The sequence below is a fragment of the Acanthochromis polyacanthus genome, chromosome 1 (genome assembly GCF_021347895.1).
Source record: "Acanthochromis polyacanthus isolate Apoly-LR-REF ecotype Palm Island chromosome 1, KAUST_Apoly_ChrSc, whole genome shotgun sequence".
NCBI classification, from domain to species: Eukaryota; Metazoa; Chordata; class Actinopteri; family Pomacentridae; genus Acanthochromis; species Acanthochromis polyacanthus.
The window spans coordinates 49,384,482-49,411,956 of NC_067113.1; the positions used below are offsets into that span (position 1 = coordinate 49,384,482).

General features: G+C 39.0%; 1 protein-coding gene and 1 long non-coding RNA gene across 3 annotated transcripts in view; one reads left to right on the forward strand and one right to left on the reverse strand.

Moving 5' to 3' along the window:
* etv6 (ETS variant transcription factor 6) overlaps nt 1-27,475 on the forward strand; it is a 43,755-nt gene that overhangs the window by 15,545 nt on the left and 735 nt on the right. For both annotated transcript variants that reach the window (XM_022189343.2, XM_022189344.2), the window contains exons 3-7: nt 13,368-13,532; nt 19,486-19,620; nt 23,593-24,198; nt 25,628-25,770; nt 26,091-26,191. In XM_022189343.2, the coding sequence (XP_022045035.2) occupies nt 13,368-13,532; nt 19,486-19,620; nt 23,593-24,198; nt 25,628-25,770; nt 26,091-26,191 (1,150 nt within the window). The remainder of the gene's footprint in view (nt 1-13,367; nt 13,533-19,485; nt 19,621-23,592; nt 24,199-25,627; nt 25,771-26,090; nt 26,192-27,475) is intronic.
* Nucleotides 7,603-9,725, reverse strand: LOC127535414 (uncharacterized). Its single transcript, XR_007944263.1, has 2 exons — nt 8,466-9,725; nt 7,603-8,195 (listed from the first exon to the last, which is right to left on the reverse strand). It is a non-coding gene; the product is annotated as an uncharacterized LOC127535414 (long non-coding RNA).

Consider the following 27,475-nt stretch of genomic DNA (forward strand, 5'->3'; position numbering starts at 1 on the left):
CGGTATAAACCACTTTCAGATGCGATTACTACAGCAGGTGAGAAAAACACATTTGCCCGACAAAAACGAATATTCATCCATCCGTTCTCTATACACGGCTTCAACGCACACAGCGCGACTCACATTTCCGGGTTCATTACTACACACAAAAAAAAGATTCCACAAAAAACGGCCATAATCCAACCTTTTACATCCAGACGACACAAGCCAGTAAATTGTTTTGTCCAAAACATGTCCTGAAGTCGTATAAAATCCCCGAATCGGTCGTTTTCAAGGAAATGCACCTCGTGATGCCCGTCCAATATTCCCTGTATTTTTTGTAATTTTTTTTATTTAAAAATAGAATATTAGCGATTTTTTTGTACTGAAAACGGCTGGAAATGACTGAAGCTTAAAGGGTTAAGAGGTCACACCGCACCACAAAATTTGATTAGCACAACTTTCTACACTACCAAAATTGAGTTTCTATACACTTGTAAAGACCATGTACACATTGAGAGTTGTGTGTGTTAGGTTTATGAAATGAGCCCTATTTCAATTGCCTTAGAGGAGTCAGCAGCTGTAATCAACCGTAATCACATATGCCATGTATGCCACCAAGAAAATGTATTTAACACAATTTTCTTTATCAACAAAATGTAATTTCCATACACTTGTAAAGATCATATATATCATGGTAGTCCTGAGTTTAAAGTGTATCAAATGGGCCCTATTTTAATTGGCTCAGAGGAGTCAGCAGCTGTAGTCAACTGTAATCACTCACGAGAAGTTAAGAGCCCATGCCACGAGGACAGTTGTATTAACACAACTTTCTACATGACCAAAACTGATAATTCAAGTTGCTGCATGTCTGATTCTGTTGCAACAATCATTTGACAAAAATTTTGGGAATATGTGGCTGAACTGCAGGAAGTGTTTACACAGAGCAGACAAATGTGAGCAGTAAAGCTATCTCCAGTATTTAGAGCCACCATCTTTTTTCTAGTATTGGTAACACCAGTAGACAGAACAGAGTTGTACAAAATCTGGTTATTATTTTTGGCAAACATGTAAATGAGACATGCAGAATAAAATGATTTTTCTTCAAATATCCCCATTTTATAAAGCTTTCTAGCTGAAATGAAACAGACAATCATTGTATAAGCTTCTCTCAGTAAACAGCTTGTCGGTCTGAAAAGTCGAGTATCTTTACAAAAAAAATTGTCAAAATTACTCTTTTTATCAGAGCCAGAAACTGTGAAAACAGAAAGAGTTCAGCTTTGTGATGGTCCTCATCTGTGTTGTACCATTGCATCAGGAAACTTAACCAAATCTAAGCTGAAAATTATCATATTTCAACAAAATTACTTTATTCTACTTGTCTCATTTAAAAAAAAAAAGCCAACAATGAACGATTTGGTCTAGCCAGATTCTGTAAAAAACCTAAAATTTTGTAGTCTTTGTCACAACTGTGAAACTAGTAGTGATTGAGCTGCAACCAACAGTCATGTAACAAAAATTCAGGGACTTTTTGGCTGAATTGCAGGTTGTGTTTGCACACAGCAGAGAGCCTAGAGAAGACAAGTATAGGAACAACTTAAAAATGCAAGTAGTAAAATATCTAGTGTATGTAGAGGACATTTGTTTCCCACTATTCGTTCACCTCGGAGAATTTAGATGTTGTACATGCTGATTCCAGGTTTTTCTAAATTTCTGTAAAATTTAAATTGAAAGAAAATCTACCTTTTCCCCATTTCTAAAGGACTGATGGCATTATAACTGTGTCATACAGTCCAGAAGACACTTCTGAGTTCTCTCTATTTGTAGTCAGGGTTGTTCTGTTTCCATTGAGGTGCAGGACTTTATATTGCAGTGAAAAATGAGCCCACAGTGAATAAAAATGTGACAGGAGCCAAGAAAAGCTCAGAAAGTGCCTGAGGTTCGGAGGGTTAATGCAAACTGTGGTAGACATTGTTTAATTTTAAAACAGAAAGGTTTGCATTAGATAGAATCACTTCCATTAAACACTGACTTCCCATTCAGCACATGGAAGGAAGAAAATGACTGTTGAGCGCTTGCAGGGTGTGTGTGTGTGTGTAGACAAGCAAAGGCCTTTTGATTTAGTTAACAAATGTCTTTGAAGCTGCTGCAAATTCGAAAAAAAAGAAGAGGAGGAGAGGAGGGGGAAGAGGAAAAAAAACTGGCTGCTGAACAAAAGGAAGAGTGGCAGTTGACGCTGGATTCAGGAACTAACCTACAAGAGCCGGCTTGCTCCTGCGCTCGACAGCAAACTATCAAAAACAGGTCGTGCTACTTCCTGGCCATAAAAGTTGAGTGTGATTGATGATCTGTTTTATGTTTGTTTTGACTGGATGGCGTCCAGTTTTTCTTTTTTCTTGCCGGACGGGGACAGGCACGTGCATGCCGGTGGAGGAAGCAGAGGATGAATATGCAGTTGTTTAGGGGGGAAGGGTGGGGATTTCTCTCTCCGGATGGAAAAAGTAAAAGTGCGCAAGGAGATGTGGAGGTGTGTTTTAGCTTGGAAATCGCCGTGCAGAGAGACAAAGCGAAGGGGAGGAAATAATGTCGCTCTCATACCCACATGTCCCTGAGTCAGGTGTCAGAAGGTCACCACTAAACCTCCTCCTCCTCCTTCCTCCTTCCTTCTTCCTCCTCCTCTTCTGTCTGGAGAGAGAAAAAAACCCTATTGAGATAGCAACACCAATATCCGCCTACTTCTGCTTTGAGAGAAAAAGCAAACATTTACTGAAGAACAGAGTGACTAAGGAGCTCTGAGTTTTGAGAGCAAAGTCCCTCAGCCTCCCCGAAGCAGCCATTTTTTTTTGTTTTGTTTATTTAGTTACGGTTCGTCCAGGTCAGGCAAAGCTGAAATTCTTTTGTCTGAGATGTTTGTGCATCGCTGGTGTATATTTAGACTGTTGTACATGGGGGGGAAAAAAGGAGTTTCGGACAGAAAATATCTGACTTTCAGATCCTCAGTATGACTCAAAATACAGCGTGCGTGCAGCTTCTTTTTCCAACAAATAAGGAGATAGGAAGCAGAAATGTGTGACGCACAAGAAGCTCTGAACAGTCAACCAGCAGCTGTTTGGAAACAACTAAGACTTATCTGACCTTTGGCTGTCATGCTGGATAATGACAATAAGAAACTTGTGTTAAATGTATTCCTTTCAGTATAGATGCGAATGGAAAGTGTAAATGAAACTGATCACATACAAAGAACAAACCGCTTCCTCAGTCAGCGTGACTGATTTAATGATTAGATATCTGCCAACCTGCTTAGGAAACAGCAACAAAACCAAACAAGCAACATGAAAAGAGACATAAGAGAAAACTATATGGTCTTTACACCAAAATACCCTAAATTTTGAGAAAAGTCGAGGTTAATAAAAAATCCCTGACGCTAATGCTAATTTTGAATACTAGCTTCTCCTACATTGTGCCCCAGTTCTGCACTACTACATACTGTAAAGTTAGCTATATACCAGAATAAATGAACACTTTGGCCAATATTAATACTAATATTCTAACTTTGTAAGGCATACCAATGCCATGAAATTAGCTACACATCAGTTTAACTGCTTATTTTGCTGTAAAATAGGATAAACACTTCCATTAATGCTAATTGGGCCCAGGTATTCGCAGCTAAAGCCCCAAATGTTTGTTTGTTTTATCAGTACAGCAGAATAATAGAAGAAATAGTCCTGCATGTTTCTTTCTAAACAGACTTTAATGCCTCTTATGTGCGTGTTTTTTATGCTCTTTAACATCCAGTCACCATGAAAGCATACATCAAGCAAGAGAGCCAATACAAACAAATGGTCACAGTTAGCATTTGATACTTTAAGGAACACTGATAGATTTATGATGCCGTGGACTTAGCAATATGCAAGAAAAAATTCCACCTTAAAATGTGACAGTAACTGCCAGTTGCCTGTCAGCTGCACAATGAATTTAATACTGTTTTCTTTACTCTGTTACTCAGAAAAGATTTTTTCTGCAATTGCAAAATGCCCTACATTTTTAAATACTAATTCAATAGAATTCATTTTTTAAAGACCTTATTTCTGCTTGTATACCTCATTCCTCACTCGCTTTTTTCATTCACAAACAAAAGTCATGAAAACGACCATCACATGTCCCACTGCGATGTAGGAATGCCATCCTAGTCATCCCAATTTGATTTAACATGCCTTTGGTGGCCAGACATCATTAAATCACAGAAAACTTTGTCATGGTTCCCGCTTGTTAGCTGAACGTCCACAATGCTCTTTGCTAGCCGACATGGAAGTGGTTTGTCACTACAGTATTAAACAGTAAGAATAGGTGGTGCAACCAGGTACTACAGGTTATACTTTTAGTGTGTATTATCTGCAGTTATGGTTTCAGCAGACTTAACGTCTGCTGATTCGGATCAGATTGGGTGCACAGAAAGAAAAAACTTGATCTGGATATCCCTAAAAACAATGGCTAGTTGCAGTTCTTAAACTAAAAAGAGTTCTAAATTAATTAGCAGTTGCGTTTTGCCGGGCTGCGGTGCAGATTTAACGCTTCGTTGCTGGCCGGATGTCATTAACCACCATAGGCTTTGCCATGGTGGTGCTTTACTAGCCAAACCCCCATAATGCTCTGTTTTCCAACACTGACTGCCTCCTCTGTCACTACAGTATTAAACAGTGAAAATAAATGTGTATTATGGTATCAGCTAATGCTACAAATTACATAATTTGTATCAAATTGGGAGCAAAAAAAACTTGATTGGGACATCCCTAAAAACATGAGTTAGTTTCAGCCTAAAAAGATAAAAAGAGTTTGAAAGAAATTAACAGTTGGTCTTTGCTTAACTGTGACATATATTTAACACGCCTTTACTGGCCAGATGTCATTAAGTATCATAGAAGACCGTCATGGTGCCCCTTTGGTAGCCTTACATGGAGGCTAAGCTATATCGTTGTGCACAGAGAAGCTTCTCGTCTCCACTCAGTTATTGCAGTCCAGACGCTCAAACAGTTGTGTGACCAAAAACTTACTTTGAGAAGAGTGAAGAAAGTCAAATTTACTCAGTTTAAAACCAAGTAATTTTACTGTATCTACAGAGGCTGTTTTCTATGACTGTTGTGCATTTTAAGCATCAACATCATTGTCAGTCAAGTTAAAACAATGGTTAGTTGCAGTCCTTAAAGCAAAAAGGGTTAGAAAGAAAATAACAATTGGTCTTTGCTGGGCTGTGGCATAGACTTAATACTCCTTTGCTGGACAGACGTCATTAAACATCATAGAAGACTTTGTCATGGTGCCCCTTTATTAGCTAAAACCTCTTAACGCTCTGGCTGCCTCCTCTGGTTGCTACAGTATTTTAAACAAAAAGAATGAGTGCTTGACCAGGCTAATCTGCAATACATGAAGTCTATTATCTCTGAAAATCATATTGACAAATATTAAATGACATGAGTTGGATTGGAAACATAAAAGGAAAAAACTTGTTCGGTACATCCCTATCATCAGTTCCCAATCAAAATATAGTCAAAGAAATGCATGGTTGGTCTTTGGTGGACAGCTGCACAGCTGTTGGTGGGGGAGGTTACGATTTTAAGCCATTTTTCTGTCAGTCAAGAAGCAGTCATTGAAGTTTCATCGGGCTGGGAAAAGTGTAAGCAGCACAGGCGGCGGCGGCGATCCGAGCTGTGATTCTGGACGGGACCGTTCAGCTTCGCCGCAGGACGAACCTCATTAACTCGTCTGGCTGAGAGGGGAAGTGGAGGGCTTCTGTACCGCAACAACGAAACAAGATACCAGTGATCTCATCCTCCTCTTCTCTTCATTCATCCCAAGCGCTTATGAGTTGCCTTGGCAACTTGTGCGCTGTGTGTGTGTGTGTTAGCGAGCATTAGCGGGGGCCTGAGAAACCACAGAGTGAAAATTATGTGTCATCAGAGAGGATTAGGAGCCCACGGTTTAGTCAAGGGTTTGGGATCCTGCTGTTGTCGTGCTTGAGGGTTTTATTCAACGTAAACACACACATGCTCAAAAACAGACATGCATAGACACACACACACACATATATATATATATATATATATATATATATGCTCCATTTATCATGAACACAGTGAACCTGAGATGCATTTAACAAAGGCAGGCTGGTGACAAGGGAGACTGAAATTGATTTTCTTCCTGCAACAAATCTGTTGGAGATTCTGTGTCAGAAAACAACCAGAAAGGACAAATTTATCAGCTGCAGAAAGCGTGTGAATGTGTTAAAGCGAACAGACTGTCAGGGTCAGAGGTGCTTTCTCTCTCTGCTCCCTTCACGATCCGTCCATCCATTTTCCCTCCACCTCCGAGTAAGCTAAAAGGATGTTTGTGTCTTGCTGGCTGCATTGCAACAGAGAGTTTCCCATCATGTTCAGAATCAGTTCCTGTCTTCACCGCACGGATATGAGATATTTGCTATAACGAGATCCTGAAACTGCAACTTCAATGAGAATCAGAAATGATCCGCGTTGACTAGACGGCAGAACAAGTATCAGATTTTGTCAACTCGACTCGCACGGAGGACAAAGAGAGAGAGAAACTGAATGATATGATCTGTATGTAGCCGAAACTTAAGATAAAACCAAAAGATTTGGTTTAGATGGCAACAGAAACTGCACAGATTTGTCGGTGCATTAATTCATCTTTAGCATTACAATCACATCCGACTGGAACAGATTTCTAGATTTGGTTCTGCTTACACATTTTTTTTTTGTATCAGGGTTGCACAGAGTTGGAAAAAACTGACATTGCAGTATTTTGATTTTCTGATGTATATGGAGATTTGAAAACACAGCAACGTTTCTCCAAATGGCTTGAATAATTCTGGAAAAGACACAATTTTTCATGTCCATGTCACACTACATTCCTGCTAGCGTACAAATCAGTGCTTAATTAACAATTAAAATAATGTTAACCTGAATCCAGAGACTCTCAGAGAGGCAAAATATAAATCAAATTGCACCCAATTAGCCTGACATTTGCTTAACGACGGACATTATAATTTACCAGTGTCCCCTAAATGCCTCACACAGAGGCTAAGCTAACCTAACTGAGTTGGCTGTGCACATAGAAGCTTCTAGTCTCCACTCAGTTACTGCAGTACAGACGCTCAAACAGTTGTGTGACCATAAATGACTGAAAAAGGCGTGAAAAAAGTCCAATCTACTCAATTTGAAACCAAATAATTTTATCTACATGGACTATTTTATATGACTGTTGCACATTTTAAGCATGAATATCATAGTCAGTGATGTTAAATTTAGTTATAAGAAGCCAAAATCATGATCACAGCTCCAATAATTGTGCTGTTGTACAACTATCTTGAAAGAAAATCGTACATTTCAGTTTCTCACTCATTTGGAAAAAAATGAGCAAAAATGTCTCATCTATAGAGTTCCAAAAAAACCTCACTTAAATCAAATTATGTAATGTTCAGACTAGGCATGTAACGATATGAAAATCTGATATCACGATAACTGTGATCAAAATTATCACGGTTATCGATATTATCACGGTATTGTGAAATATGTTCAAAATGTTTAAAAAGTACTCATAGGCACACTTAAATCAATGAACAACATTTTTATTTTAGAAAAACCAATCAAAATATGAGCTTAAACCTTAAATAACATATTAAAAAGCTTAAAAAATTAAAGTGGGGACCTTAAAAGAGCCAGGAGGTAGTCCGTTTGCTTGAAAGCAACATTAGGAATAACAAAGTCCAACAAAAAAAGTAAGGTGCCACTGCCTCATAAAGATTAACAAATAAATAAAATTAAAATAAAATTACATTCTTTATATTGTGCAAATTGTAACTATCTTCACATTCAGTGCTCAGAAAGATCTAGTCTTACAAATATAATATAATATACAATAACACTACTATATAAAACAAAGTAAAAATGATTTCGTGAAGGAACTTTATAGTGAGGCACAGCAACCTTCATCAGCTTCAAAAATCCAGGCCTCTCAACAGTTTGAAATGGCATGTCTTTTGCAATAAAATATGAGATAGCTGCTGTGAGGTCTTTGGCATGTTTCGATGTCGGTACATAAGCAGCCTTCCTTTCAAACGCCTGGGTTATTGTTTATGCCACTGTGACCGAAGAAGTAGAAGCTGTTGGAGGATTTGTCCTGGTTCTGTCCACTACACGCCCTCTCTGTAAATAAGAGGAAAGCAAATTTATAATGGTTATTATTAAATAATTATTATTCATCATCACACGCGCGCACGCACACACACACCCCTCCCTAACCACCCACACCATGTAACGCTGTCTTCTGAACATTAACCGGACTTTCTGTCGGCAACAACGGTGCATTTAGCTTTAGCCACGGAGCTAGTATTGTGCTGGAGCAGAAACGAGACGAACACGCACAGTTTTCACGGTTCCCTAAGCCCCACATGCATTCATTCCAAGTTAACTTACCTTTAACTTGCTGCACAGTTGCGGGTCCCGTAGATGAGCCAGAATGTTGGACGTGTTTCCACTCTTTGCCGATATTTTCTTGTGGCATTTTCGGCAGACTGGGTTGCTTTCTTCCACCAGTCTCCCTTGCGCGTCTTTATAAAATCCGAAGTACGCCCAGACTTCGGACTTAGTACGTTTGGACGGTGAAAAAATCTCTCCACTGCCGGTGTTCTCCGCCATATTTACGAGTTATTTACTGTGCAGTGCGCATGCGCGCGGGGCGCATGTATCCGATCGGCTGCCTGCCACTGCACTTCTCACAACAGCAGTAGGCCTATTCCTGAGATTTTCCGGATTGTAGCAATCAGACACGGTTTAACGGTAATTAAAATTTGAAACGGTAGTACTAACCGTCAGACCGCGGTTTATCATTTTAACCGGTAATCGTTACATCCCTAGTTCAGACAGATTTCTTCTGTGGATTAATCCTGAAAATTGTGAACGGTGTGAGTTTTCTTTTGGTGTCAAGCAGCAGAAAAAGGCGTAGCATTGGAGTCGAAATGCTGTCTTCAATAAATTTGTGCAGCTCTAGTTGGGAGAAACGATGATGGAGAGCAGACTAGTGGATGCTGGTTTAGAAATTCTGAATGAAAACCGACAATTCCGTCTCTGTTCGCATTAAATTCTCTGAATATACACCTGAAAATGTCCTGTGAGTGGAGCGCACTGCCTGAAGTAGCTTTTCTTTCTTTGCTTTGTAGATGATTTACCTCCCAGAATAAATACAGATGGCCTGAAGAATAGAGCTGTCCTGCTCTGGGAACTTCATCTCAGTACTGGCTTCGTTTCCGTTCCCGTTTGCTTTTCCTTCCCCTTTTTTTATTTCGTCCTCTTGTTTTACCTGATCTGCCTTCGTTTTTTCTTTTTGTGTCACCACACACCATCCGCCTCTGTCGATTAATAAACCTCCCGGCTCTGCTCTCTAACCTTTACCGCGGGAAGTTTCCTGTGCTGAAACTGAGCCCACGCTGGATTGCTTCCTGCCAAAGTGCGTTGTGGGACACATTTGTTCGGGCCCCCTTCTTCCTCCTCCTCCCCCGGCTCCCCTTGTTGCTTCCTCCTTTGGGCTCTGTGCAGATGGCTGAGGCCGGCAGACCGGATCTCGGAGGGGTTTTGGCAGCGCAGCACCTCTCTCCGGCCCTGGAGAAAGCATACCGCAGCCATGACCTCTCGACCTGGACTGCACTGCTGCTCGGCCCGGACTCGCCGCTCTCACAAGTCGGCTGCGAGAGGCGAGCGTACAGCTGGTGGATGCGGCACAGATGGCAGCTTGATTCAATATTGATAGAAAGTCGGTGACGTCGTCGGTTAGTAGTACTCCAGTGGAGGCTGCGTCTATCCTGTTGTGTAGTCCAGTTAAATTCACATATTGGCGGTAATTTTCTGGGATTGTTTCGAAGAATTCTCCCACTACTGATTGTAAATGCACACTTTTAATGATCAAATAGTGGAATAAACACATTTGGGTTGTTTCATTTAAAGTCAAATTAGAATCAGCTGATTTTTTCCCTCACATTAACTTCATTATATTTATTAAGCCATGCAAAATTCTACTTTCACACTATAAATATATATATCTATATGTAGCTTAATGTTCTACGACTCAGAAAATATTCAATATGTGAGGGTAAAATTTTGCACAGCTATATTAATTATGGTACAAAAAATAAACAAATCAACCGATTCACATTTTTCATGAATTAGCTAATTTATATACAGTATATTACTTTAACTGTACTGGATATTAAACTGATTTAGTTGCAGTTTTTGGCAGAGGTCAGATGCGTTTTACATCTCTGAAAATTTACTGTTTCTATCACCTGCAGTCATGAGGTTATGAGGGCTCAAAAATGCTGAAAAAAATCTTATAAAGCGTCAAATTTCAACCCACCTATATGTGCTTAAAGGGCCTGTAACTTAGAAAACACCTTGTATGAAGGTAACATTTTACGTGGAGTCACTGAATAAGGTAAAGTTACTGAAGAGAAAAATGAATAAATAGGCTGATTCAGATTTTTCATAAAATGGCTCATTTACATCTAGTATATTACTACAGGCTGGAGACAAATCGTGCTGGAAAAATAAAAGATTTTGGCTATAAATATTGCCACCTGCAGTGGATTAGTGGATGTAAAATCAGTTTGGTTGCAGTTTTTCACAGAGCTCATGTGGGTTTATCATCCCCTGAAAATTTAATGTTTCTATCATTTGTACTTACGAAGTTATGAGGGCTCAAAAATGCTGAAAAAATTATTAAAAAGCGTGAAAATTTTAACCCACCTATATGAACTTAAAGGCCCGTGTCTCAGAAAATGCACATTGTGTGAAGGTAGTCATTAAATATAATAGAACTATTCTACAGAAAAGCAGATTTTTAATGAATTTGCTCATTTAAGTACAGTATATTTTTAAGATAATGTCGATTTGTGTTTCTGTGCCAAGAAGCCCACCCTGTAGAAAGTAGACACCCAGTAAGAAAACCCAAAGAATACAGTTCCTTATCTGCCCACCACTGGCTCCTGTGGTTGTGGAACACCTGTATCCCATTCCCTGACACTTTTCTTTGGATGTCTGTTGACAAGCTGAGGGTCAGAGCTTTGACAGGCTTCGAGCTGTGCTTCAGATAACCTAGGCCTTCCCTGGCTTATCAGCGCCGCTCGTGTCGCTATCTGAATACAGCGGACTGGAAGGGGAAGGGAAGAAATGGGAAGCTGACAATCTAGACAGGGTTTCATTTTATATTGATTGCTCGCTGCGAAAACTTCCTTTGTTTGACGGGTGGAGGGGAGGCTGAGCACGAGGTTCCTATTACTTGTGTGACAGTGACATTGGTGGCCAAAGATAACAGCCGTCCGACTCCCGGGGGAAGTGTTTGAGGCCCGGCGATAAGTTTGGATGCAAGAAACGAGTAGCTGTGGGTGTCACGGATGTTCTGGTCGGAGCTATTGCAAGTCTGGGTTTGCATGTGAAAGCAAGAAGACGATAGGATAAGGGAGGGGAAGAAAAGAAGGGAGCTGTGCCTGAGTCATGCTGTAAATCATTTGGTTACACCAAGAGCTCAAAATGATACGATGAGGTGGCGTATCTCTGTCGACTGGGATGATTAAGGGTCAACGAGTAATGCTAAACATATGCATTCTGTTATGTCAGACGTATCAGAGTCACAGATAATCACAGCGACTGAAATAAAACCTCAGCGTGCAGAGCCGCAGACCAATTTAGGTTTATGAAATCTGACTGAGATAATTAGAAATGGAGGAGTCAATTGGATTTAATACAAATGATTTAAACCTGCATTCTCTCTAATAGCCAGCAGGGGACGACTCTTTTGATTGCAAAATAAACACAAAATGAACATACAGTATATATGTTTACAAGGGAAAACAACAACAACTCATTTAATTTGTTCCCTCAGTAAACACTTTCCTGATGAGTTTTCGGTCTCAGTTGCTACTTTAGCTTTAGCTTGCTATATCTGGTTTCAAAAAAACCAAGAAGGCGATGGTTAAAGATGATCACAGCAGCTAAAATAAACCTCAGTGTGCAGAACCACAGACCAGTTTAGTGCCACAAAACCTGACTGAGTCTCTATAAAAAAGACAACTGGCAAAGATAGAGGTAACTTAGCAAATGGATTTTAGGATTCTGGGCAAAAGCTGTATATGGAAAGTGAAGCAAACTTACAAATAATGTCTTAAACGTCATTGGTTGCTACTGATATAAAGTTAGACACAAATAATTGTCCTCCAGCATCATAAATGAGAAAAATTAGGTGTATTTCACTACATTTGGCTAGCCAGCTTTTCCTAGGTGGATAAAAGAACAATTAAAAGTACTATTATTGCATTTTTTTTAAAATTTAAACTGCAATTCTTTAAGCCAACAGTTGTAAAGAATAAACTATTTAATCATGTTTTAAAGTTTTTTTCAATGGCATCTCTCTAGCATTTAGCGACGGATGCTACATGTTAACAATATGGATGTGTTGCTATCTAGAAAAGCTCGGTACGTTGTCTTCCAGCATCATAAATGATATAAATTAAGTGCATTTCTATCTTTAGTTTGTTATTTTTTCCCAAAGCTGCCTCCACAGCGGTTGTAAAAAAATGTTTCTACAACTAAACCTTTCTTCTGCACAACATTCTGAGCTTTTCTTCGGCTTTCTTCATGGCCACAGTCGTCTCTGTTCTCTCTGTTGCCTTCTAAATGCTTGCTGGTCACCAGTGCAGATGTTTCACACTGCTGTTCCCACGGCAGTGAAAGAAACATTTCAGAGTGCGAGGGAGGGAGAATAAAAAGAAGATACTGTCATTGCCGTTTCCTTTGCTCTCTCTTTTCCCTCCATGTGTCCTTGTCCTCTTTATACACAAACCAATAAAGTGTCCGTCCTCTGATGTGCTGTCTGCAGTTCAGAGAGCAAAGAGCAGAACAGATCATAACAGATCAAATAAAAACCGGCTTTCTCCTCTCGCCTGCCTCTGCCTCTGATTCATTCTGTATTCTTCCCCTTAACCTATCATCTTCTAATCTTTTATTCTAACCTCCTCTGCCTTTCTGTCTCCTTCTTCATCTTTTTTTTTTTTGCTTTATCTCCGCTGCCGTTCCCGTAATCACTCCCTCCTTTTGGCTTTTATCTCCACTTCCTCAATATCCTTTTTACTGCCTCTGCCTCCTTCCTTCCTCTCCCCCCTCCCTTCCCTCCTTCCTGCCTTCCTCTCTTTTTTCCTTCCTCCCTCCCTCCAACCCCCACCGCCCCCATCCTTCTGCATTTTCTTCATTACTGATTTCATCTTTTTCTTTTCACCTCCATTTTCTTGCTCCTACACCAAACCCTGACCTTCTTCCTCCTCCGTCCTCCAGGTCTGCAGCCGGTGTTCTGGAGTCGGGAGGACGTGGCCCAGTGGCTGCGATGGGCCGAGAAGGAGTTCGCCCTGCGGCCGATCACCAGCGGCTCTTTCCAGATGAACGGCAAAGCCCTGCTGCTGCTCACCAAGGAGGACTTCCGCTACCGATCCCCCCACTCCGGTACTTCACACTTATAGATCCTGGTTTAGAGGAGCGGTCCGGCCTCGTAAAACTGGAGATGTCTTACAAATGAGTCACATCAATTAACTGCAGTTGATACTTCTGCACTCAAACTGCAAAAAATAAACTATTAAGACTATAAAAAACTAAAAATGTGGCCGCAAGGATGCCAGAAAAAAAAACGTTTACAAACAGTTCATAACGTTCAAAAGCTGTAAAAACGGAGCAACAGTTATATTTTATGCTGATTTAAATACAGCAAAATTGTAAATAATGCCAGAAAAAACCCCATTTAAAAACAGTGGAATATTGTAACACTAAAACTGTAAAAAACAAAAAAACAAACAAACAAACAAAAAAAACAGCAAATATCTGTAAAATAATGATTTTTTTTAGCTAATTTTAAATACCGTAAAACTGTGTAATTTGCAGTCACACGTTGGTAGAGAACTAATTATTCCTTCATTTTTAAAAAAAATTGTTTTGGACATTTTTTAAATTATTTTTTATTTATAGTCAACACATGAATGTATTCATATTTTCTGTAATTTTTGTAGATATTACCTGCAAGTGGACAAAAATAGCAACAAAAATTTGTACAATTATGATTAGTTTTTACTGTTTTAAACACAGCAAACCTGTAAATGTCACTAGAAAAAATACATTAAGACCTGTGGAATACTGCAACATTTTAAAACTGTAAAACTCTCAGCAAATATCTGTCAAGTAATTCTATTTTTAAGCTAATTGTGAATACTGTAAAACTGTGCAATTTTTGGTCAGACATTGTTTGAGAACAAATCTCTCCTAACAACAGATTTTAATGTGGATATTTTTATTTACAGTCAACACAGACGTATTCTTATTTTTTGTAATTTTACCAGAAATTATCTGTAATTGAACAAAGCATGGAAAATATGTGAAAAAACTGGTAATTTATTATTACTATTTTTAACCAATCTTCTTTATACATAATATATAATGTTTCTTTCAAATAACAGCAAAAACCTGGAAAATAATCATATTTTTGCCAATTTCAGTACAGTAAAATTAGTGTCATTTTACGGCAAAATGTTGTAAAAAGATATTTTTGATGACAATTACAGCTTTTGTTGTTTTTTGAAAACAGCTAACATGTAAACTAATGCTTTATTATGTTATTTTACCAATTATTTTTCATTTATTGAGAGGAAAAATCTGTAAAATTATGGGGATTTTTGTTTCATTTTTTGACCCATATATTTTTTTCTTTCAAAAAGTGGCAAATGGCTGTAAAATATAAATAATTTTGTGATTTTTTTTTAATGGTCAAACATTGCCAAAGAACAAGCTACCATTTGTGTAAATACAGACTTTTGATGTAGACATTATTTACAGTTAACATGTAAATTAATAGTTTATTTTGGGATGAATTATATTATTTGTAATTTAACAAGACAGGCAAAATCTGTGAAACTACTAGTAAACATATTTAACACTTTTCAACTCTTAATATAGTTTATTTTATATAGGGGCAAATAGCTGGAAAATTACATTAGTTTTTGCTTTTTAGTGAGAAAAATGCTGCAATTTTATGGTCAAACATTCCAAAAGGACAAATGATCACGTGTAAAATACAGATTTTTGACGTGGATGTTATGTACAGTTCTGTGATTTTATAAAAACAGGAACAATTTGTAAAATGACAGTAAATTATTGCATATATAACCGCTAAAAACTGGTTTTAAGCTTCTTTTTTTTTACAGTGCAGTTATGAAGGCAGAGCAATTTTAGATCCTGGAGACGGACTAAAAGCAGAAACGTCACAGAAATTTGTTGCCATTTCACACTGTTTTTAAGAGGAAAAACAAAAATAAAATGTCCGATATACCCACAGAAGAGTGAAACAGTTGAAAAAAACCCCACATTTATTCACAGAACCAGCCCTGCTCTGTTAGTCTGACCAGTTTTAAGGTGAAAACCGACGCAAGAGCATCTTTAAAACATCGCGTTTCCAGAAATTACAACCTTTTGAAGAATCGATGCCCTCAGCTGGATGGATGGAGAGCGACTGTTAGAGGCTGCAGGGGGAGGAAGTACAAGACGGTTGATCAGGAAGCACAAAGCAACCTCAACCGTCACCCCGGCAACGCCAGCGGCCGGGCAGACGAAAATAAAACAAACAAGAAAAAAAACAACTGAACTCTTTTCCACAATCAGTTTTTTTTTCTTAATTTCGGTTTTAGACGCAAAACAGGATTTGACAACTGAGTGAAGCAACCTGGAAATTTTAGATTTTACAAGAAAAGGCCACAGAGACGAGGATGATGTCATGTGAACGGGAGGAAACGAGTAAAATATTATAAAAAGATAACACAGCCATGAGACAACTATCACTTTATTAATACACATCAGCTATAACGCACTTAAAATGCTTTCATTTCAAACACCAATACCAGCTGCACTGAACTATTCACTTATTATTCTTTTGCTGTATTTAAATCAGCTAAAAATATTATTCATTTACAGGTATTGCACTCGATAACTGGAAAAAATAGTATATTAAAGATTGAAAAATTATTAGTTTTTGTTTATATCTTAGATTTTTTTCAGTTTTTTTTTTTAAAATTACACACAGTATCTGGTGAATTCACTGAAAAATAATATTAATTTACATACTGATGCTAAAAAAAACAAGCTAGAACTGTACATAATGAAAAATCTTTAATTTTATAAACACCAAGTCATTCTTTCTTCACACAGCAGCTCAGACAGCTGTGCGACCAAAACTTATTTTAATAAGAGTAAAATAAGGCATTCAAGTGTCAGACTTATCAACAAGAAAACAAAATTATTCAATAAAAATGGACTGTTTTCTTCAAGTGGTGCATTGTACGTGTGGATATCGCAGCTGATGGTGTTCTTTTCATTGTCAGAAGCTAAAATAATGATGCATAAAACACTTTAACAACCTTTATGTCTTGTAAATAAAGGTTAAAAACTATTAAATCCAGCTAAATTACATTTGATTTGATTTCTCTTGTAAATTAGTTTGGAAAATGAGAGTCGTGCAGGTTTTGTTTTGTACCAAGCAGCAAAAAAGTGGTTAAAAAAACAACATATTTGAATTAAATTGCCATTTTCACATTGCATTATCTGCAGCATCTATTAATTGATTGATTGTGTGGGAATTTATTTGATTGTGTTCATCTGTTCGTCTCTTGCTATTTACATATTTCAGCTTTCCCTTATGTATTCTAATGATTAATTGAACGAACCATGTTAAGTCTTCTACAGAAGTTAACAGTGAGTCGGTTAAAGTCAGTAAAAGCTGCTCTGTTCGGGTCAGTTTGTGTTTTTTTTTTAATGACACTGCATGTTGTCAGGATCAATCTGCAGCTATAGACTGATGTGATCCAGCTGACAGATGTTTTCAGGATGTTTCCAAGTTCAATCTATGCAAAATATTCACATCCTGTCGAGAAACGGCTGAGAAAAAAATCTGGAAAATGTGACTCACATGATAGGTTTTGTTCAATGTTTGTGGCTGTTTTGTGCATCAACAGGTTCTGGTCACTTCCCCCCCCCCAAATTCAAATGATAAAACTTGGATTAATTACATGTCAGCATCAGTTGTTGTTTCAGCCGTGTGTCAGCTTACTGAAAAAGGCCGTCATTTGGCTCTTTTTCCACATTAGCATGATTGTAAGTTCCCATCAGTCCAAGCTGTGTGGCACACTTTCCTTTGTAGAGGCTCTGAGAATAATAATACGATAGAACACGACATGTTTTCTTTCCTGGAACGTCTTCACCTCACTTCCAGTAATCAGTTACAGCCTGCACAGCTTCGTTACAGCGGCCTGTTTGGACTTGAAAACGCTCAACAGCAGCTCTTTCTGAAATGTCCTTATTTCTTGTTATCAGTTTGCTCCTTTGTGAGCAGATATGAGGCAAAGTGGGAAGCTTAAATACAGAGTCAGAGCGGGAATCTTCCAGTTCGATGCCACAGGACTTGAAGAAGTGAGAACCGAAAGAGGCGTGTGTTTGTTTGTGTGCATGTGTTCGCCATCACTTCCTTTATGAGAATCATTTCCCTGTTATGGTAAGTCTTTAACAAAGCCTGCGAGATCACATGAACTGTACCTGCGGTGATTCGTTAGCCGGGGAAATGTTTTGTCACGCCAGACCCTGAGCGGTTAGAGTCGGTGTTGAGGCTAAACAAACAGCTGTAAATCATTTATCCAACTTCCTGCTCAGGCTTCGTGCCCGGTGACAGCGCCACTGTATAACCACTTACAGCAGAACGCCAGGGTCATTTACTTATGTCAACAGACACCAAACTGCCTGCAGTAGCTCATGTGCACAGGTATTTAGATTTTTTTTAGCTTTTTAACTCCAGTCTTTACAGTATAAACCAACATTTTACTGTAAATTTCTACTTTTTAGTGCCAAAAACAGACAATTTTTCAATTTGGCACTGATTCAAAACACAGATTAACCCTCTGAACCTTCAAACTTAGTAGCAGGTTTGAAAAGCAAGTTATCTTTTAAAATTTTTCCAAAATGACACCATTTATCAGAGCGAGAGACTGCAAAAACAGTGAACTGAACTTTTATTGCTGCTGTCGCCTTCAGGCTTGCTCTGGGACTTCAGGCATATGGGTTCTGTAAAGTGTCTTGAGACAATCTGAATTGTATTTGACGTTATATAAATAAAACTAAATTGAACTGTAGAGTTTTAAGCTTTCTGACAGTCCTTGAATTACTCACCTGTGATGCTTATTAACAAAATCTGAGGTTGAAATCGGGATATTTGATCAAAATCCCATTATTGTACGTGTCTCAATTAAAAATTCACAAATAAAACTAATACGACTCTGCAAAAACTAAAAAAGTCCATTTACTATAGGCAGAAACTTTACAAACAGAAAGCTGTCTGTCAACTACTAAAATTAACTAAATCTAAGCTTAACATTATATTTAATCAAACTGACATTCTTTTATGCCTAGTTGTTAAAAATGCCTGGTTTGTGAAGGTAAATGCAAGTAGTAAAATATCTGTAGTATGTAGAGGCTCCATTTTTTCTCCGTGTTGGTATAACCTTTAGAAAGGTGTATATTGATTCCATCCATCCATTCTCTATACACCGCTTTATCCTCACTAGGGTTGGGGGGGTGCTGGAGCCTATCCCAGCTGACTCAGGCAAAGGCAGGGGACACCCTGGACAGGTCGCCAGTCTGTCACAGGGCTACATATACAGACAAACAGTCACACTCACATTCACAGCTACGGACAATTTAGAGTCATCAATTAACCTCAGCATATTTTTGGACTGTGGGTGGAAGCCGGAGTACCCGGAGAAAACCCACGCATGCTCAGGGAGAACATGCAAACTCCATGCAGAAAGATCCCAGGAAAGCCAGGACGCGAATATTGATTCCAAGTTTTTGCAATTTTTATAAAATAAATCATCGAAGAAATTCAACTTTTACTTTTTAAGGACATTTCTGAGTTCTCTCTACTTCTAGTCATGGTTGTTCTGTTTCTATAGAGGAGCAGGACTTTATACTGGAGTGGAAAATGGGCGTAAAGTGAGTAAAAATGCAGCAGAAGTACAAACTAAACTGCCAGTTCTGTGAATTTAACGTATCATGTTGCTCTGTGGAAGTAAACTAGGTTTTACCAAGAAGTCACCTGAGATGAAACCTGCACCTTTGGCACCTTCTGTACTTGTCAATATTAACTGTTACATATCTAAGAACAAACGAGTCTTGATTTGTGCTACTCCGTCAGGGTGTTTGTCCTCTCCGTGGTTCTTCCATTATTGCTTAAGTCCCTCGCTGCCTGGAAAGTGCAGGGAACAAGAAGGGGAACCCGATTCTGTGGATGACGCCAATGCTAATGTCTCACTATATGCAGGCACTGATGCAATCGAGAGCCGTTCGATAACCTCTGACCTTTGCATCTCTGCAGGAGACGTCCTCTATGAGCTGCTGCAGCACATCCTGAAGCAAAGGAAGTCTCATGTGTTTTACCCGTCCGCTTACTTCCCTGGGAACTCCTTCCATTCGCTGCACGAACACGGCGTGCCGCACGTGAAGCTCGAAGGTCGGTACAAGCAGCAGTTTATTCCTCATTCACACATTTTCAGCACTGGAATGAATTTTCTTGAAATTATTACACAAATTCAAAGAAAAATTCTGGAACTATATCATGGATTCCTCTTAGGACTGTTTCAATACAACATAAAGAGAGTTCTGAGTGTGGCATAGTGATTGATGTGGCACTACCATACATACGTACAGATGTCCAGCTGACATTAGTGTCTTATCTGCAACTAACACATATTTACAGCAGCTCTGAGTTAGCTAAGTAGTTTGAAAGGGATGTTGTCTGGAAAAACTGCCCAACTCACATGATTTATCAGCGCCAGAAAATGTAAAAACAAGAGAAAACGAACCAGATCTAATCTTGAAATCGTGATATTTCATTAAGAACACTTTATTCTACATGTCTTATTCCAAAATATTCACCAAATTAAACCTTTTGCACTAAACAAATCCTGTAAAAAATGAATAAAAATCTGCACTTTTGACCTCCAAGAAGCCACAAGTGACTCAGCTGCGACAAACGGCCACAAGAGACAAAAATGCAGGTACTTTTCGGCTGAACTGCAGGTTGTGTTTACAGGGCAAAGATAAGGCAGGTATGGAAACTGGAAGGAAATGTAGAACTACTATCATACTGCACAAAAGACGTCAGACTCTTTATACTGCAGTGAATAATGAGCCCACAGTGAGTAGAAATGTATAAAGAAAAAGCCAAAAAACTACTTGGAGATCTAAAAGTTAAATATCTTCAGCTTAGTACAGATTTGTATACAATAAAGCTAAACGTTTGGTCATTTTTCACTATTTTATGACATGTTTTTAGACTCAGTTTAGGCTACGTAAAACAGCCTTTTTAATAGCAGAGATTGCTACAGTGATTTGTTTGTTGCTTAACAATAAATGAATGTTTATGCTAATTTCATTTGTTCACAGTAAATCACAAAAACACTGTAGAGTGATTTACTGTCAGGCTGATTTGATCCAAACATAGCTGCATACAATAATTCAGTGACGTAGAAAATAAAGCATTTGCGTGAATTAAAGGGCTTCTTGTTTAATATTCTAAACTCAAGGCCTTTTTTTGTCACATTTTTACTCATTGTGGGCTCATAAAATCCTGCATTTCTATGGAAACAGCAAAGAAATTATAAGAAAGATCTGCACACATTACCAACACTGGGAAAAAAACACAACAGTGGCTGTACATAGCATACATATTTTACTGCTTATATTTTTAGTTTGTTTTCATACTTGTCCCCTATCTGCTGGGTGTAAACACTGCCTGCAGTTCAGCCAAAAAGTCCCTGAATGTTTATCACGGAAGTGTCAGTCGCAGCTGAATCACTAATCTCTTCACAGTTGTGTCAAAGAGTGCTAAATTTTTTGTTTTTTACAGAATCTGCTCAGAACATTTGCTCTATTTTTGGCAAATTTAAAAATAAAACTAGAATTTTAAGCTCAGATGTAGTCATTTTTTCCAACAGAACAACACTATGTTTATTCCGATATTAAATGGTGCCATTTTGGGATTTTTAAAAAAAATACACGACTCAAAATTCCAACTAATTGGCAGATTTTGGAGTTCAGAGGGTTAAAGTAGTGCAGTTTTAGCTTGACTGCATTTTTACGTAACATAATGCGTCAGACAGCCGCTTGTGTCTTTCTTCACAAGCACACGCGTTTACTTTAAACTCCTGTTTGACGGATTCAAGGAAGTACTGATGAAGTTCAGAGAAATACCTGAGACTGTTTTCTGGCTCTGATCTGAGGAAATGTGACACAGCAGCAATCAGAGGGGATGGAACGGTAACTGTACAGACCTGAAACACAGACCGTAAAACCCGCTCCACGAGGAAACGTTGCTTTATTTATTTAGACAACAGAACACAAACTGCAGCTTGATTTCTACCGCCGACTTCCTTGTTTTTAATTCCACTCTTGAGATAGATTTTGACCGACTCAGGGTCACATTCAGGCTGCTGCTTACACAAACTCTCACCAAAACTCATCAGAAATCGAATGAAAGCTGCTCATTCAGCCAAACAGTAGGACATTAGTGACACCTAGTGGTTTTATAGCGAGAAGACAGTTGAATAATAAAAAGTTTCGTTTCAACTTTCCAGCAGTGTGAACGGATTCCAGCACAAGGGAAAATTGTTTCAGGCGTTGCTACTTGCAGTTTCTGTTCAGGCTGCTGCATTTAAAAGCAAAGACAAACTTAAATCGGTGGACAAAATAATCACAACTCTCTAGACTTTAATACAAGCCAATAAAATTAGTGCAACTTTTCAAACCCTTTCCGTTTTGAGTGTTAGTTAGGACTGTTAAAGATGCTGCTTCGGTTATTTTGGCTTTTTTTTTTTTTTTTTACATCAGATCTTCTCCAAGTGTTGTTTTCTTTCTTCTTTATGAGGTTTGCTGCTCTACCATCGACAGAGTCTGTATTTATTTTACTGTTGGCACACCTCTACAGCAAACACCAGTGTAACCACCAGGCATTTGACGGACTTTTGACCGATATTTACAATTATTTTCACGGTTGACAAACCTTTTCATTACTTTTATAAAGTTAAAAAGCAATTTGTGAGGCTAAATCTGCTTTTTTCATGCTAAACTGTAACTTGGATATTTAACTCACAGAATCAAAGTCAGCCTGTGGGTATATTTTGCTCTTTTTTACTCACTGTGGGCTCATTTTTCACAGCAATTTAAGGTCCTCTGTGGAAACAGAACAAACATGAATAGAACAGAGAGAGCTCCAAAATAGATTCTGTGTAACATGACTCAGTTATAATGTCATAAATCATAAAAGAAAACATTTAAAGCTGAATTTTTTAAAAATTATTTTCACATGTTTCCAAGTTCCTACAGGTGTTAACAATACTGGGCGTCAACATGGTGACTCTACATGCAACTGATCATTTACTATTTGCATTTTTAATTGGCTTCCATACTTGTTTTCGATCTGCTTTGCTTAAACACAGCCCGCAGTTCAGCCGAGAAGTCCCTGAATTTTGGTCGCGTTCCAATTAATCGCAGCTAAGTCACTAATTGCATCGAGAATCACAGAATTTCTTTCGTTTATTTACATAATCTGATGAGAACAAAGGTGTTGTTTTAGCTACATTTTAAATGGCACATACAGAACCAAGTGATTTTAAGGAGATTTAAAGTTTAGATTTGGTTCATTTGAGTAGCTCACAGAGTCAGAAAGTTGAAAACAGGAGCCTGTTTTAACAGTGGTTTTTTTTCTATAATAGATTGTATATTTTTGGTGCTGTTTGGCAGTAGGTTCAGGGATTCAAAGGGTTGAAGTCAAATTTTTCAGTTCAAGTAAATGTTTAAATAAAGCAGGTAGAATAAAGTGATTTTTGATAAAGTATCACTATTTTAAGCTTCAGTTTGGCTTTCGCATTGAACAGCATGTTACTGATGATCAGTTCAAGGACCGTTGAAAATACAACAGTTTTGTCTCTGTCTTTGTATAGTTTCTGGTTCTAATAACCGGTGTAATGTTTGGTAGTTTTGACAACATGTGACCGTGTAGATTCTCAGTCATGTTAATAATAGGAGCTTCAGTAGAAAGCAGCTGGACTTCTTAAATGAGAGGTGAACTGTTCAAGGATCTAAAGAGAAGACCAGTTGCTTTCTACTGAAGCTGCTAGGATTAAAGAGCATGTTTGGGGAATCAAAAGGGTAAAATAGTGTAGCTGAACTTGGAATTTCAGTAAATGTTTAAATGAAGCATGCTTGAAAAAAATCTATTTTGATGAAATACCATGATTTCAAGCTTCAATGTAGTATCATGACTGAACAGCATGCCGCAGACGATGAGTTCAAGGACTGTGAAGTTGAAAATCCAATGATTCTCCCAGTTTTTACCATTTTTATCTCTAATAAACGGTGTAATTTCAGCAATTTTGAAGTTTTTGGGTTTCAGAAGGTTCATTCGTGTCCTTTGTATCCTCAGAAACGGTACGGCGAGGACCACGTGGTACAGAACCCATCCCCCAGCATCCACCAACCATCGAACTGCGACACCGCTCCCGCTCCCCCCACCACACGACCCCACGACGTTCCCCTCCAGACCCCAACCACCCTCGCTCCGCCAACGAGGACTCCCACCAGACCTTCTCCCAGCTGCCTGACAGCAACCACCACCTGCCGGAGGAGATGTACCCTCTGTCGGTGTCCCCGATTGCACCAAACGGCCGCTGTGCGACGCCCCGAGATGCCCCCTGCCCGGGCAGTCCCGGGGCCCAGGAGGCTGGCCCTCCTCGAGTCATCCAGCTCATGCCCAGCGCCATCATGAACCCTCTGCTGCTCAGCCCCAGCCGGAGTGGTGGAGGTGGAGGTGGAGGTGGCACAGACTTCAGGCACAGCCGAGGAGGACCTCCGACCCAGGCGACACTGGAGAACGGTCGTGAAGAGAAAGCCTATGGACATCACAATCAGCTGGCTCAGCAGCAACAGCAGCAGCATCTACTGCAGCAGCAGGAGGCGCTATACAGGAACCACGTCATCATGCCGGTGTCGCCTCCAGAGGAGCAGCAGATGCCCATCGGACGGATAGCGGGTAAGATTTAGATGGTTAAAGCTGCATGACATGACGCCTCATAATGTCAGAGCAGGATGGTAGTTATCTCATCCCCAACACAAAGCATACCAGGTGATGGGTGACTGAAGGTATTAATGGCGGTTACACTGTTTTAAAAGGCATCCCAGCACCCTATTATAATTACCTGGTAAGTGGTGTCATAAACCTCTGTACGGTTGTTCCAGTTCAACATGGACAGCGTCTTTAGCTCCTCTTTCATACCATCTCTGGCCAGAATTTGGACATTTATGTCTTCAAAGGCGGACCATCTCTAAACAGAGGAAGTGGTCCAAAACACCACTTATCGGGTACTGAGCACAACTGAAGGTATGCAGTCCTACAGCACTAGGTCTTTTGAAGGTGATGCTGATGTTAGCTTTTTAGACCTCATATTTTAGTGCAAGCTCTTAAATTTGAAGACTTGCATCATAAATAAACTACACAGAATGATTTTTTTTTATTAAAAACCCAACCAAAGACTTCAAAATGTTAATTACCAGAGATGACTGCTACGTCCATCTTTAATATACAATGTATGGTTCTTCCACTAACTGCTTTTGTTTGAGCTAAATCGGGTAAGAAAGGTGATGCTGAAGTTAGCTATTTAGCCCCTTATACTTCCATTGACGAAAAAGAATTAAAACGATTATATATATATATTTTTTTGAAGTTAGCAAGTGTTGCTGTCTCTATAAGCTCTTAAATTTGAAAGATTTAAAGACTTGAACCATCATAAATAAATGTAATATTATTTACATTCTAACTTATAATTTCACCTTATGTTTTTTTTTAAAGTTTCATTTGACTAGCTAGCTTGTGCATCAGCATTGCTAGTCAATAAACCCCCCCAAAAAGCCTGATTATTCTATTTCTTTTGTTTTTACTAAACTGTAACATTTTGTGGCAAAACTAGCAAACCAGAAACCATTTCATGTACTTTTTTTTAAAGTCCCTTCAGTATTATCAGTTTAGGTGTATGATATTACAGCTTTAGCATTTAGCGATGGTGGTTGCTGCTTGTATAAAGTTAGTGATTTGTTTATGTTGCCATCTAGGAAATCTGAGTAAGTTGCCGTCCAGCATCACATATGACAGAAATTTAATATGTTTCCATAACATTCAGAGCTTTTGGTCAGACTTTTATTTATATCCTTTAAATTCAAAGCTTTGAATGCTTGTAAGATCATAAATAAATTACAACCTATATTAAATTGAAGGTTAAAGTTGCAAGACATGGCACTTCACAATGCCAGAGCTGGATGCTAGTTACGTTATTCTCTACACAAAGCATTAAAAATCTTCTCACGTGAGGCTTCAGTCCTTCAACGCTGGACTTGCATTAGAATTTCCTCAGAGATCCACAGTCTCTGGAGGCTCACTCAGTGTTTTCCCTGTTGGCTGCTCTCAGACTGCAGGCTGCTGTGGGACTACGTCTACCAGCTCCTGTCGGACAGCAGGTACGAGAACTACATCCGCTGGGAGGATCCGGAGAACAAAGTCTTCCGCATCCTGGACCCTAACGGCCTGGCCAGGCTCTGGGGCAACCACAAGGTAAACACACACTATCAGCAGGAGTTTGCTTATTGTCTTCCATCAGCTAGCAGGAAAACCACACAATCAAGGCAACAGGAAAAGATTTTGCTACAACTGTTTAACCCGCTCAACCGTGTTTAGCTAATTGTTTTGGCAGTTGTTTGCCAAAATGTTTTCCAATTTAATTGCCTTTGTAACTTTATAAGGTGAAAGATAAAATGTCAGATCTCTCTTTTTCAAACTAATGCAGCTTTAAATGGCACTGAGAGAGCAGAATTGTTGAAAATGTTCCTGTATTATCATCGCTAATGACACTTGTGCTCCTTTAACTCCAACAGAACAGGACCAACATGACGTACGAGAAGATGTCGCGAGCACTGAGACACTACTACAAACTCAACATTATCAGGAAAGAGCCTGGACAAAGACTTCTATTCAGGTAGATGAAGTACAAGATCTTCTTAAAATCTGTTAAACTGTTTGTAGCAGACACTGATCAGCCACAACAAAGTGAATAACGTTGATTATAACATTGATTATCTTGTTCCATCAGCACCTATGAGTGGATGGGATGTATTAGGCAGCAAGTGAACAGTTAGTTTGTGAAATTGGAACATGTTGGAAGCAGGAGAAATGGGCAGCAGGAGGATCTCAGTGACTTTGACAAGATGCAGTAGGTCTTGTGGGGTGTTTCTAGTATCCAGCGATTTCCAAAAGTGGTCCAAGGAAGGACAATTAAGAAGCTGGCAAGAGGGTCAACGGTGCCCAAGGTTCATTGATGCACATGGAGAATATCTTTAGAAGATTCTGGCAAACTACAACAGCAAGTTGGCAGATGCTGTTCCTTACAGATAAACTTCACTGCAGAGTTCTTCATTACACCATCAATGTTTTTTTCTAGTACATCTTATATAGTGCAGGAATCACATATTACAATTCATGCTTTCTGCTTTCACAATGACGTAAATTTCGTCATTCACTCAAACCTGCAAGGGACTGTTGGTGCTACAATCAAGCCAACTGCACGTGTCAAGAAAACAAATGCTGGTAAAAAAAACAAAAGTCCGGTCACAGGAGATGCTGTACAAGGAAATTCTCAGTCATCCACACCTTCATAATTCATCACGAAGAGTTGTAATTGAAGTAATTGCTGCAGGACTTGAGTGGAATTTTGATTTGTACATGATTTCCAAAGATGGAGTCCAAACACCGTGGAAAGTTTAACTTATCTCCAGATATCCCGTGCCACTACGTACCTTTCAAGAATATTCATTGAAATGGTAGAAACCATAAATTGGCCATTTTATGTCACCAATTTCCCATGAACTATGGGCCAGTAGTCCCCCATCAAAGTCTAGAGATGTGTGGACTCAATGAAAGGGTTCACAATAACCTCAAAAAATCTGCATCAGAGGCCTCATATACTTAATGATTTGACAGTGGGACAAACCTGAGGACTCGCACATTTAGCAAGAACGGCCCTTAAAGTCTGAAAGATGCTGTACTAATGTGGATTTTACCTCAACACCTGCCTAAAACACTATCGCAGACCACATACACCCCGTCATGGCAAAGGGATAATGTCCGATCCACACTGCAAACATTGTTCAGGAAGGGTTTGAGGAGAATGACAGAAAGAGTTTAAGGTGTTAAATCGGCCTCCAGATCTCAATCCGATTGAGAATCTGTGGTATGTGCTGGAAAAACAGGTCAGATCCATAAA